The following is an 11,726-nucleotide window of genomic DNA, read 5'->3' as shown; positions in this document are numbered from 1 at the left end:
CTCTCTCGCTCTCTCCTTTTCTTCTCTTTTTTACTGATTCAGAAATCAGAAGGTTGGTGTGCTACGGAGGCTTTTGTGCGATAGGACCAGGATTTGAAGGGCATTTGGTTGTAAATATGTGAAGTCTGTTTGGATTCCAATCTGACGCTTAAAAGCCTCGACACCACCTGCCACCATTCCTTTTCGAATGATCTTAATGAGAGTACACCCATAGCTTAGGAAGTTTCCCCGTATTTTGGAAAAGGAAAAAAATTTTGTGCATGGTCGTGCATCATACACTGGAGCATGAAGCCTTTTGCATGTGGACAATGGTCGTGTGTATGAGAGAGAGAGAAAGAGAGAGTCAGATCTTTATCCCCGCAATTTCCTGCTCGGTCTAGTTCCCCTAGTACCCCTAACAGGGGTGGCGCAATGACCATTCCACCTTTACCCGAACATATTGCCCGGGTGGGGTCTACCCCCATCATCTTATTACAAGCACTAGGGTATTGGACCAGACAAGGAATTGCTGGAGTTAATTTTCCAAGGGAGTGAGTGTGATGAATCCCATGCTTCTTTTTCCCAATTTTTTTTTGATAAAAATATTTCTAAACATCAATGTTTGGAGAGGTTTTTAGACGGATAACTTTTATCTACTAGGTAAATGTATGAGGGTGGATCTTAGGGGTGTCAATTTAGGATCAGAACCGATAATTGGAATCGATTCGGACCGATAAAAATGAAACTGGACCACCCAATAGCTTATTGGGACGGATTTGGTCCTCGTGATATACTATTAGTCTGGGACGGTTTTGGTCCGGGTCTCCCAACGGGTCTAGAACCGGTAGCCCATTAAGGATCTGGTAGCACCAAAACCGTTGGAACTGGATGATATGTAAATAAATTGAATGGAAAATTAGATCTCTAAAACCCTAAAAGGCTTTAAACCCTAATCTATTAATAACATTACTTTGTTTGAGACTTTTAACTGGCGCTCTTTTGTTGTTCTTTAAGTCATTAGTACATGAGTTTAGTTTGAAATAGAAATTTTGAACTCTTAAAGCTAGTATATGAATCAATGTCTTTGTTTTAGGCTCTACAAGACTATATCTATGTATGATGAAACTCTCGTTTTTCTAGAGAAATTCTCATTGTCCTTGTATTTGGAACCGATTAGGAACCGGAACCGGACCACTCATTAGTTAACGGTCCTGGGTCTTAGATTTAGATCCGGTAAACTTATTGGTCCGGCTATGGTCTTGACACCTTAGAGCCGGAACCGCTAAGACTCCAGACCGATAGCCTAGAACCGGACCAATTGACACCCTTAGTGGATCTTAGTGCACCGGTAAGGTTGCTCCATTGTGACCAAGTGGTCACGGGTTCAAGTCTTTGGAAACAATCTCTTTGTGAAGTAGGGGTAAGGCTGCATACATTATAACCCTCCCCAGACCCTAAGGTGGTTCAAAATACTATTCATTGTTTCATAGCATCCATCCAAATGTAATGATGACCATAAGTTTACTATCATTTAAAGAAAACTTGATCTAATTTTTTAATACTTTATCTTATCACTTGGTCAATTTTAATTGAAATAAAAATTAACAGAATTTATTGAGATGGATATCACTCCCCACGTCTCTCCCATGTTGACATTTTGGTCCCTTCTGTCTTCTCAAGCACAGACTGGTAGACACGAATTATAGTGTCAAAGTCTCATAGATTGTAAAAAGTTTGGTCACTGAATGGGAGACTGTTACCTACCATATGCAATACTGTACCTCTATCCAGAGTTCTAACAGAAAAGGCCACCTCTCTCTCTCTCTCTCACACACACCATTGTCCTTGAGCTTTTGGCATTCAACAACTTCAAAGTTATGAGAATGGCAATTGCAACTACCTGTGAAGAAAAGATGAAATTTTTTTTTTTTCCTCTTTGAATTGAAAATATTATACAACTATACAAGAGAGAGATGTGCAAGTTGTTCTTTAACATACAATAGACTACAAACGTCTCTACCATGGAACTACTTCTTTTAATAGCTGGACTCAATTTATTAAATCCTAATTTGGTTTCCTTTATTTTGAAAGGAGGGTCCCTTTTGACAGCCTTTAACATTTTAATTCAAGTTCTTACCAAAAGTAATTAGCACCAAATCCTAAATATTACAAAGGAAAAAAGATCCCCATGACGTCGGAGTGCGAATATCTTTTCATGTCCTCTCACATAATGAGCTATAGTATTTATATTGATACTCTTGCTTATCAATAAAATCCGAGTCCTTATTGAATGTATCCATCTCTAGCCCTCTTATTGATGTAACTTTTTACTCTATTATAAATATGGGTAAATCTAGCACTGCAAAAAAGTTCATAGATAATTCAAGGGAAAAAAAACTTTGAACTTTGTTCGAAAGTGTAAGGGGGGGTTGAAATGACCACCCCAACTTATGAAAGACAGAAATACCATTTGAAATTTGGAAAGGTGCTTCAATTTGGAAAGGTGCTTCCATGTGCACTCCCAAGTCCCAACATGAGGCCACTCCCAACAAAGAATGCCTTCCCATAACTCAATTCCAAAAATTATAATGACATATTTTATTTATTTAGAAAAAATCAGTTTCTTTCACAAAAAAAATAGAAAGGTTCATGTAAGAAATATGACATATTATATTTAGTTAGAAATTTTCTGTTATATCAATTTTTAAAATTGGGTCAACTTACTAAAAGGTGTATAGAGAATCGAGATAGAAGGCATGGAAGTAGTTCATTCATTTATTGTATTTTAAATCCAAAAGTAATACAATATCTAATTCTAATATTTTCAATAAAAGTGATTTCCCATTAAGGCAGGTGGAGATGCCAAATTTAGGGTTGCTAGCAAAATTGAGGAGCAGGAATAGCCGTTCCCTAACTAATATTATATTGCACCACCTTAATATAATTATTAGTTAGTTCTTGTAGATGTTAAGGATACATTAATTAATTATATAACATGGAACCAAGTTGTTAAAAAAACAAAACAAAAAAATAAAATAAAAAACCAAATTGGTCCCTTGGAATATATTTTATCATTAATGATTATTACCTTACTAGATATTCATTATTGATAGAGAACTTGCTGTGGGCAATATTAAAAATATCGAAGAGAGAATACCCAAAGATTTTATATTCAAAATTGGGGGTCGGTCTCTGTCCTAGAATCAGTCCCAAAAACCCTAGAATCAGCCCTTCAGATTTGAAATCCAGCGATTTGGGTCTAAAAAACATTAGAAGCGGCCACCTCAAAATGTTTCGAATCGGGATCAGTCACGTCCGATTCCAATTTAATTCTCCGACTGAAGAGACTCCGAATATTGAAACTTTGGGAAACTCCCTCTCCCCCCAACCCCTCAAAAAACAAAAAGAAAAATTTTCGCCGTGGGTGAAGGAAAAATTTCGCCAACATAAATCATGTGGCGTGCCTACCTCTAAAATAATTCAAAAGAATGATCTATGTGATTCTTCATTCTTTTCATTCTTTTTGACCAAGTTTGTTTCAATCAGTGGACCACAATAGGGACAGTATGCAAACTGGTGTGAACCAAAAGGGTCCTTTGATATCATGAAGATTTGAGGAAGAAACATCAACCATTCTCTTAATGTGATGTCTGGTGTTGTCTCAATTCTCAATCTTGTGCCGACCTCCACTCAACTTCAAAGATGAACTCAATTGCTCCAAAGAATTTGATCCTTCCTAATCAGCTTAGGCTACTTTAGTTGTACTTGGTCCTATGATTTCCTTTTCGTAATTTGTCTCATAGTATCAAATATTACGAATCTTGTAAGTTGTTTTGAGTCCCGTATCTTCCAGTTTATTTCAAGAACTGCTAATGTTATAGCAGATGCTCTTGCAAGAAGGACTTTGTCCGTCGTGAATAAAACATCATAACTCCCGAAAAACCCTATTCTGTTCCGAACACAACCATTTACATCAATTGAAAAATAAAACCACTGTGAATAGAAAGAGTGGAGCACAGGACGAAAGTTGTGTGGTCTAGTAAATTCAATAAAAGCCTTGACCCATATTTCACTTAGAATCAAATTACAAACACTTTTTTTACTTTAAATTTTATGTGCTGAATCAAATTACAAGGACTAGAGGAAGAGGGCATAAGAAACATGGTTTTAATAATCAGTATTGGAAGTTGGATCCTATACTGGCTCTTTATGGCCTGATTTCAGCCGATTTGTATCAGTATTATTTTAACCAAAACCAATATGAACACCGATACCTATTACCTTGATAGGAAGTTAGTCTTCGACTCTTGACATGCCAAGCATAGTATTATATACTCAGGCCAAAAGTACAAGTCACACCCACCTGTATTATGCATTAGGCCCATAACTATACCTAATAGACCAGCATAATCTTTTTACCCTAATCAGGGTAGAAAAGAAAACTATATAATATTTTGTATACGAAAGTTCGAACTATCCTTCCCACACCCAGAACACATGAATGAAGTGATTCTCTCTTGATCGTAGATGAAGGAGACCTAACCCCCCTTGAAGTATAGCATTAATGGCTTCCTGCATGAAGAAACATGAAGCACACCAGAAAACATAGACATTGTATAACTGCAACTGGCTCCACATATTTGTGAAGCCAAAGTCAACCACTATATAAATATCTTTCTACTAAAATGAAAATGTCCCTTACTAGATCACCAATTAGGTCATGTTTAATAACTTCCCAAGTTTCTTCATAAATGCAGAATAAACAGAAACATCAACATCCTTTATACACCAGCTTCAAATGTTTCCAAATTAACACATAAGACATTCATCGTCCCTGATACTAGCTATCTACATTAAAAGGCAGGTGGAGAGGTTTCTACTCGGCTCTCTCCTGCAATAAGATCCATGACAACCCGCTTGATGCTTCCACCATTCTTAATCAGCAACTTCTTATTTGTCTCTCTGTCGCAGAATCCCTGCACCAAACCCAAATTTCCAACCCATCAGTCTGTAGCCAAGAAATTAAAAACCAACCCTCCTTTGGGTCCTTCCAAGCCGACATTCACATTAACAGGCAGAGACCTCTACAAATTACGCCACAGAAAAAAAGGCCAAGGAGGCAGCTTCATCTCTTTACCATTCCTTGACCTGCCTTCGTAAAGAATCAGTGCAGTCCTACGGCAACTCTAGGGTTCAAACATTTTCCCTGGTTCTATACAGGGTAGTTAAAAGGTGGTCCAGCAGGGAGGGGCAGTCTCCTTGATACTGTCCATGTAGAGAAGGCCAGGCCACACCAAGAACAAAGCACCTTATCAGTGTTGCTCAAATATAAACCAATAAACAAAGTCAAAAGGATACATATTAGGTAGGTTCCACACAAAAACTATTGTTTCTGCCACATGGCAGTGCCTCTAGACACCTAACTTCATGAACATGTCCACATCATCAGCCGATCATGGGTGGACTGTTGCTCCAATTAGACATGCCCACGCAAAATGCTTTGATAATTGTCTAAAAAAAATTGAACTCCAATTAAAGAACAAAAACAAAGGGACTGACATAGGCCACCAAGTTGCCACATGGTCTACCTAGGGAATTTTCATATAACCAGATCCAGTGGTCAGAACGACCAACACACACTGCTAGATGGCATATAACTCTATGCTATGCCATGCACTTTCTGCTTCACATTGTAAATATATGGAGACTGAAGATAGCAGTCCCGTTCCATATTTTCTCAGTTAAAACTCAAAAGTAACATTATCTTACCATCTCCTGCAGCTGCTCAAGGATTGGATCCCACTCTGCAACACCACAGAGATAATCAACAGACTGCTCCATGTTATACTCGTTCATCCTCAAGATTTCCTTGTTGAAGTCAATCTGCTTGAAACCCATCTCTTCAAGCTCCTTCAGAAGGGTTTTTTCAACTTCAGCCTCAGACTCTCCAGCTGATGTTTCCATATCCATCAATGAAAAAGGTTCAGAAAGCCCTTCGGAGATATCAATGATTGGATAAGATACTGAAGCAGGTATTCCTGGATTGACAGGACCAAAAACCCAACTGCCAACAAGTAAGCTGTCATTTACAGGGAACTCAAGTGCTTGATCCTTGCTTGGGTGTTTGTCTAAGACAGGCCTCACTAATTCCATCTCAACGGTAGAGCGTCCAGTCCCTAGAGAGCTACTATCTGCCGGCTCAACATTCACATCAATGATCTCGGTTCCCTTTGCCCCACTGCATTCGGGGGGCAAGTTCAAGTTCAAGCCATGAAAACTACTAGCAATTGAGCCCTCTTGAGAAGAAGCATCTACCTGCACCAGCATGAACGAAAAAAAGTTACTAAATCATCACAAGTTTGTCCTTCAAAGAGAAAAAGGGGGGAGGGATTAAATGGTGTGATACTGTGATTAATGAAACCTTGATGAGGACCCAAACTTGCTGCCCGAATTTCTGGCCTGATGGTGACGCCATCCTCCAGTATGACACATAACCATTGGGGAGTTGAGGAGCTCTAAAATCAACAGCAACATCAAGTTCTTTATCCACAGGGATGCCATCCACTGGAATCTGCACAAGTTACGAGCATTTATTAACAGAATCAAATACCCCAACACACAGAAACTGCAAACTAAACAGCAAAGAAACTAATATCCAACCTCCAACTCCACCAAAACTTTATCACTGAACTGGTCCCCCCCAATCCATACAAGATGTGTTCCACGGGGCCAAGCAATAGTACCATTGTTCCGCATACGCCATATCTTAGTAAATTGTGTTTCTGGGGCCATCATAGTTCCATCGATAACATTCACATCTTCAACGAAGCAACTGTCAAGCTTTTGTCGGCATGGTTTCACCTTACAAACTTGCATCATGTGTGGTAACGATGGTTCTGGAAACCGATGGCGCTGAAAGACAGAGGAAGAGAGTTAAATAGGTCACTGTACAATGAACGTACATAAAAATCATTAGTATAAATAGATCATGTCTCCACATACAGGATCATAGAGCTTTTTAAATAACCGTGGAGACCGGAATGGCATTGGACGATCCATTCTAATATATTCATCCTTGTTGCCCATTTCTGAGTAGCAGATGCTGCACAGGTCATAATCTTCTTTCCTGCCAAAATGAGATCCCAAAGTAAATCATTAGCACTGTAAATGATACTAACTGCCCTGGTAACTAACATAAAGAACAAGAGATATGGAAACTCTGCCACTCTTACATTTTCGACTTGAACCGAGGGCCTGTTATTGGATACACAAAACAACCATCGCACCTAACACCCTTGTGGAAGATTCTGCCGCTCCTTTTTGATGGGTGATAACGATAGTACCCACCAGAAGGCACAACATCAGAGGATTCCACTCCACTCTCCCCCCTGAATGGGCATTTGCTCTGGGGATTGAAACCAACCTGTGATACAGAAGAATGCCGAAAACCAGTAGGAAGTTGCTTGTTGTTGTTGTCTCCACCCAAGACACTTGAACCACCTTGGGTATTAATTGCTGAGAGAGGTAGCTTGGCTGTGTTTGAAGCTTGAGATGGATGGGGGCTAATATGCACCTGATGATCAGGTAATGTATAAAATGCGCTTCTAAAAGCAACTGGCTTCCCACTGAGATTACCAATATGCTCATTCTGGATGTCCTTTCCTTTGCCACTGATATCATTATGTCCCAAAGCTGCAGGAACAGTGAAACCAGTAGCCGAAAATCCTGATGCTATAGAATCTCTTGGATCCAGATTAAGATCCACAGAAGTAGCAGGTTTAGGAACTGAGGTCCCCACACCTCTGGTAATATTACAACTGTCACACTCTTTTTTATCATCTGCTAAGTTTGCGTTGGAAACTTTAGCAATCTGAACATGTGCTGATTTATTTAAAGATTCCAGATCCTCAGCCACTCTGAAGCCAACAGGGTTCTCAGCAGCCACACCCTGTGTGCTTGAATGTGCATCATCATTACACTGGGAAACTGAATTCAGGTTATTGAGTCCTAACTTTGACAAGCACTCAACAAGCTCAGTCATCAGTGGAACAGAGGATGCAGCCTTTGCAGCCAAATCATAAGAGAGCTTTGAGAGTACATCATGGAATGGCTCTGGTACAGGTTTCATGACTTCAGTAATAGCAGAATTGATGTTTGCGAATGAAGGTCCCTGGATGAAGGGTGATCTCTTAGGGGTTGAACTTCCACTAGATTTTGTGTCATATCTTCCATTTCCAGTACCATTCCGCAATATATTTATTCTCAGCGGATTGAGACACTGCCTAAAGGCATCATGCAGGTCATCATCATCAACAAGTGTTACACTATCTTGGTCTTCATCAATATATGTGAGGTTAAGATCAGCATCAGGAGCAAACTTAATGAGATTAAAGATCTTTGCCGTCAATAGGGCCATGTTGAGATCCACGGAGCCATCTTCCTGAACGAACACAGAAAAGCGTCGAAGTGTATCCCCATACTTCACCTGAACCAATACCCAAACAAGTGAAGAACTAGAATACATAATATCTCACAGCTGATCAGACCACAGGTGTAAGCGAGATACAACCATGCAGTGAAATACCAGGTACATCAACAATTATAATAATTGCTTTGTCTTCTTCTTACTATTATTATTCATACTTTTATAATTGTTGTTATTTTAATAAGAAAAATCTTTCTACTCATAACGGACAATAGATATGAAATAAAAAGGAAAATCCAGTACAATTATGAAAGACCGTAGGTTGTCTATAAACTCAGTCAAAACTCACATAAGGTATATGGCCAGCACCAACTAGATGTACATACCTTCACATTTTAAACAGGGATAGTAGAAGTACAGCAATCTCAATTTCTCAACCAAGGGAATTAAAGTCCTTAATGTCAAAATATGAGAAAAAAATCACACCTATAGACCTCAACTTTGCTTCATTTTGAATTCTTTGTTAATTTAAAATTTTCTTCTGGTTACGATTTGAGACCTAACACTTTTTGTATTAGTATTTGAGAACCAGCACTTGGAAAAGAAGAGCATCTTTCAAATGATTTAAGCATTGCTTTCAACTTGGCCACCTAATCATGTAACTGAACAACAGATAAGAACAGAATGATAAGTTACTACTAATATACAGAAGGGTTGTGTGATGGAGCGTGAATTTGGAAGATCACCCACCTGGGTGATCCATGGCTTTTACCTACATAGAATGGGATGATTCAGAAATGAACGTCAGCTAAATTCAAATTTGGTTTTCAAATGTTCAGGTAATGTTACAATGGAAGCACGTTCCAAAGGAACTGAAAGGGAACTACATATTAGATTGATCAATGCTCAAATTCAAATATCGACACTGATCACAGGTTCCCCATCTAATCTAATAAAGCAGAAATATTTTTTCATAGCCAGATGGAAAATAGAACGATTTCAAGAAATTTAAGCCATCAGGATAAATATAGCATCATTCTGAAATCCAAATAGAGCAAATTAAGTAGGCTCATTGGCTTCACTTCGTGGTCAAACTAAAGTAGGTCAAAGGTAAAACAACAGTAGTCTTCCTTTTGAATCAGACTATTGCGATCCATTCAATTCAACAAGCAACACAATTTAATTGGTTCAACAACGATCTACGCTGGGCATACAGGCCTCCAAATCCAATCTTATCATTCAAATGATTCTGATCACTGCAAATAAATATTGCAATTTAACTCACCCTGGCTCACTCTGGCATAAAATAACTTCATAGGCAGTGCAATCATCAAGTAAAGGATTCACTATGTGGCATTCTAAAAACAACTTCACGTCACAAATTTAAATAGCATAAAGCACATTTGTTAGAGCAACAAGGGACTAGAAAAGCGAATCCCAGCAACAATATTCGACCAAGTATGCTAAAACAATTAAATTCAACATGACTTGAGAAAGTAGGTACGTTTGGATAGAGAGTAGGGATCATTCGTACTACGACAATAACACGGTAAGAAAGATGATCGATAGAAACCCACGGAGGGGGGGGGGGGAACTCATTCATTTAAAAGTGGTGCAGGAGAAATTCAGATAAGAAAACATTTCTGTAAAAAGAAAATAGAAAGAACCACCATATAACGGAGAGAAATGCACAAAAATAGGCAACCTCAGAGCTCAATACCTCGACCAGTTGATGGTTTCGACAATACCATACTTTTAAGATTAGATTTTAAAATCTAATCGAATACCCAATATTTTTGCTTGTTCTTGAGCAAACAACAATCTTAAAAGTTTACAGAAACATCGTTTAAAGGCAGGAACATATAAACCAGAAATGTCTCCAGCCCTGTAAATAAAATCAATTACGTAGAAGAGGAAAAATTACCTTGATCACTAAATCAGGCATGTTGTATGAACGTTAACACTCCGAAGTAAGGATTGATCGATGAAGCGTTCCAGTAAGCCGCAGAAACTCTAACAGTGAATTGAAGAAGACGATACGAAGTAAAAGCCCTAACCCTAACACGAAAAAATATGAGGAAAAGAAGAGAAATTGTTCAAATATACCAAGCCTGCGCGAGATGATCGGCAGTAACGAAGGAAGAATAATAATTACAAGAATTATATTTAGAATGAAAGAGATCTCTCGGTCTGAAGCTGAACGCCTGGAAACACTCAATGCATAGCCATAAGCCGATTTAAGCGCTTTCCAACAAGAAGAAGAACCGTCGATTTTAGCTTTCTCTCCTTAACTCCACTCAATCCTCAGTTCGTAATGCAAACGAGTGACTTGCTTACACTCACCAGTAGCATTTAAGAAAAGAAGATGGAGAGGAAGGGGAGATGACGACAACCAGTCGATTGCTTTTCTTTCCTTCTTCCCCAAGAAAACTGCGGGAAAAGTTTTGCTTTCACCCGCTCTGAACTAAAGTCATGGACGATGAGTCGAGATCCCTATCTGTACCGGTCCTTTGGATGCCATTTAAGAGGGCATGAAGGGTATTTATGACATTAAAAGGACATTTGTCATTCATGCACCATAGGTAGGGGAGGGTACCCCATTTGGGGAGGAAAATGGATCATCTACACATACTGTGTAGGTGAACTTACATGTGAGGGGTAGCCACTTGTCTTTGTTGTAAATGGCAAAAATGGGACTAGTGGTTACCTCTCAAATGTATTTGCTCTTGTACGTACATGCAGAGGAACTGGACTCGGAGGCCTACACCAACCAGCTCGACTGAATTATCATCAATAAATCAAAAATCAAATCGATCATTAAATGGCTCAATTTTACATTCAATAGATATATGTTTTAGGGAAAAGGTAGAACACGCCACCAAGGTGGGTAACATATGTCATCCTAGCTCCCTCTACTAATTTTAGAAAAAACACCCTTACCTTCCTATGTCCAATCCTATAATTGATGTATGCCACTAGTTTACCAAAAACTGATGGCATACCCAATCTGGGAAAAGGCTGGGCACGCCACCAGCCAATGTTTTAATAGGTAAACAACACATTTATACTCATGTTTAGAGAAATTACGTGTTGAGATATTTGATAAATCATTTTGGACAAAGTTTTCCTTCACCTATAGAGGACGGTTCACCCACCATCTTAGGGTTTACAAACCCCTACTAGGGTTTTTGTTTGTTTTAAAATACCCTTCCATACCCATTCCCGCACTCTCCCGCCTCTCGATGAATGGCATCCCCGTGGGTGGAGGGAAACTCGATCCAATCGTTTTTTAAACTTTTTTCATATTCCCTATCTCCATGTT

General features: G+C 38.9%; 2 protein-coding genes across 3 annotated transcripts in view; one reads left to right on the top strand and one right to left on the bottom strand.

Moving 5' to 3' along the window:
* The first annotated feature begins 316 nt into the window (after nt 1–316).
* Nucleotides 317–11,726, top strand: part of LOC122670449 — a 28,517-nt gene continuing 17,107 nt past the window's right edge. The window contains exon 1 of one of the 2 annotated variants that reach the window (XM_043867326.1): nt 317–342. The gene's annotated coding sequence lies outside the window, so the exon portion shown is untranslated. The remainder of the gene's footprint in view (nt 343–11,726) is intronic. The other variant, XM_043867325.1, reaches the window with a different exon arrangement.
* LOC122670444 (protein JOKA2-like) lies at nt 4,637–10,499 on the bottom strand. Its single transcript, XM_043867320.1, has 7 exons — nt 10,329–10,499; nt 7,212–8,464; nt 6,982–7,105; nt 6,640–6,891; nt 6,401–6,550; nt 5,749–6,294; nt 4,637–4,955 (listed from the first exon to the last, which is right to left on the bottom strand). Exons 1-7 carry the CDS (start codon nt 10,347–10,349, stop codon nt 4,833–4,835), a joined length of 2,469 nt encoding a protein of 822 aa, XP_043723255.1. The 5' UTR covers nt 10,350–10,499; the 3' UTR covers nt 4,637–4,832.

This window comes from Telopea speciosissima, chromosome 8 (genome assembly GCF_018873765.1).
Source record: "Telopea speciosissima isolate NSW1024214 ecotype Mountain lineage chromosome 8, Tspe_v1, whole genome shotgun sequence".
Classification (NCBI taxonomy): domain Eukaryota; kingdom Viridiplantae; phylum Streptophyta; class Magnoliopsida; order Proteales; family Proteaceae; genus Telopea; species Telopea speciosissima.
The sequence above is the reverse complement of the archived record's forward strand: the minus strand, read 5'-3'. Positions and strand labels throughout refer to the sequence as shown.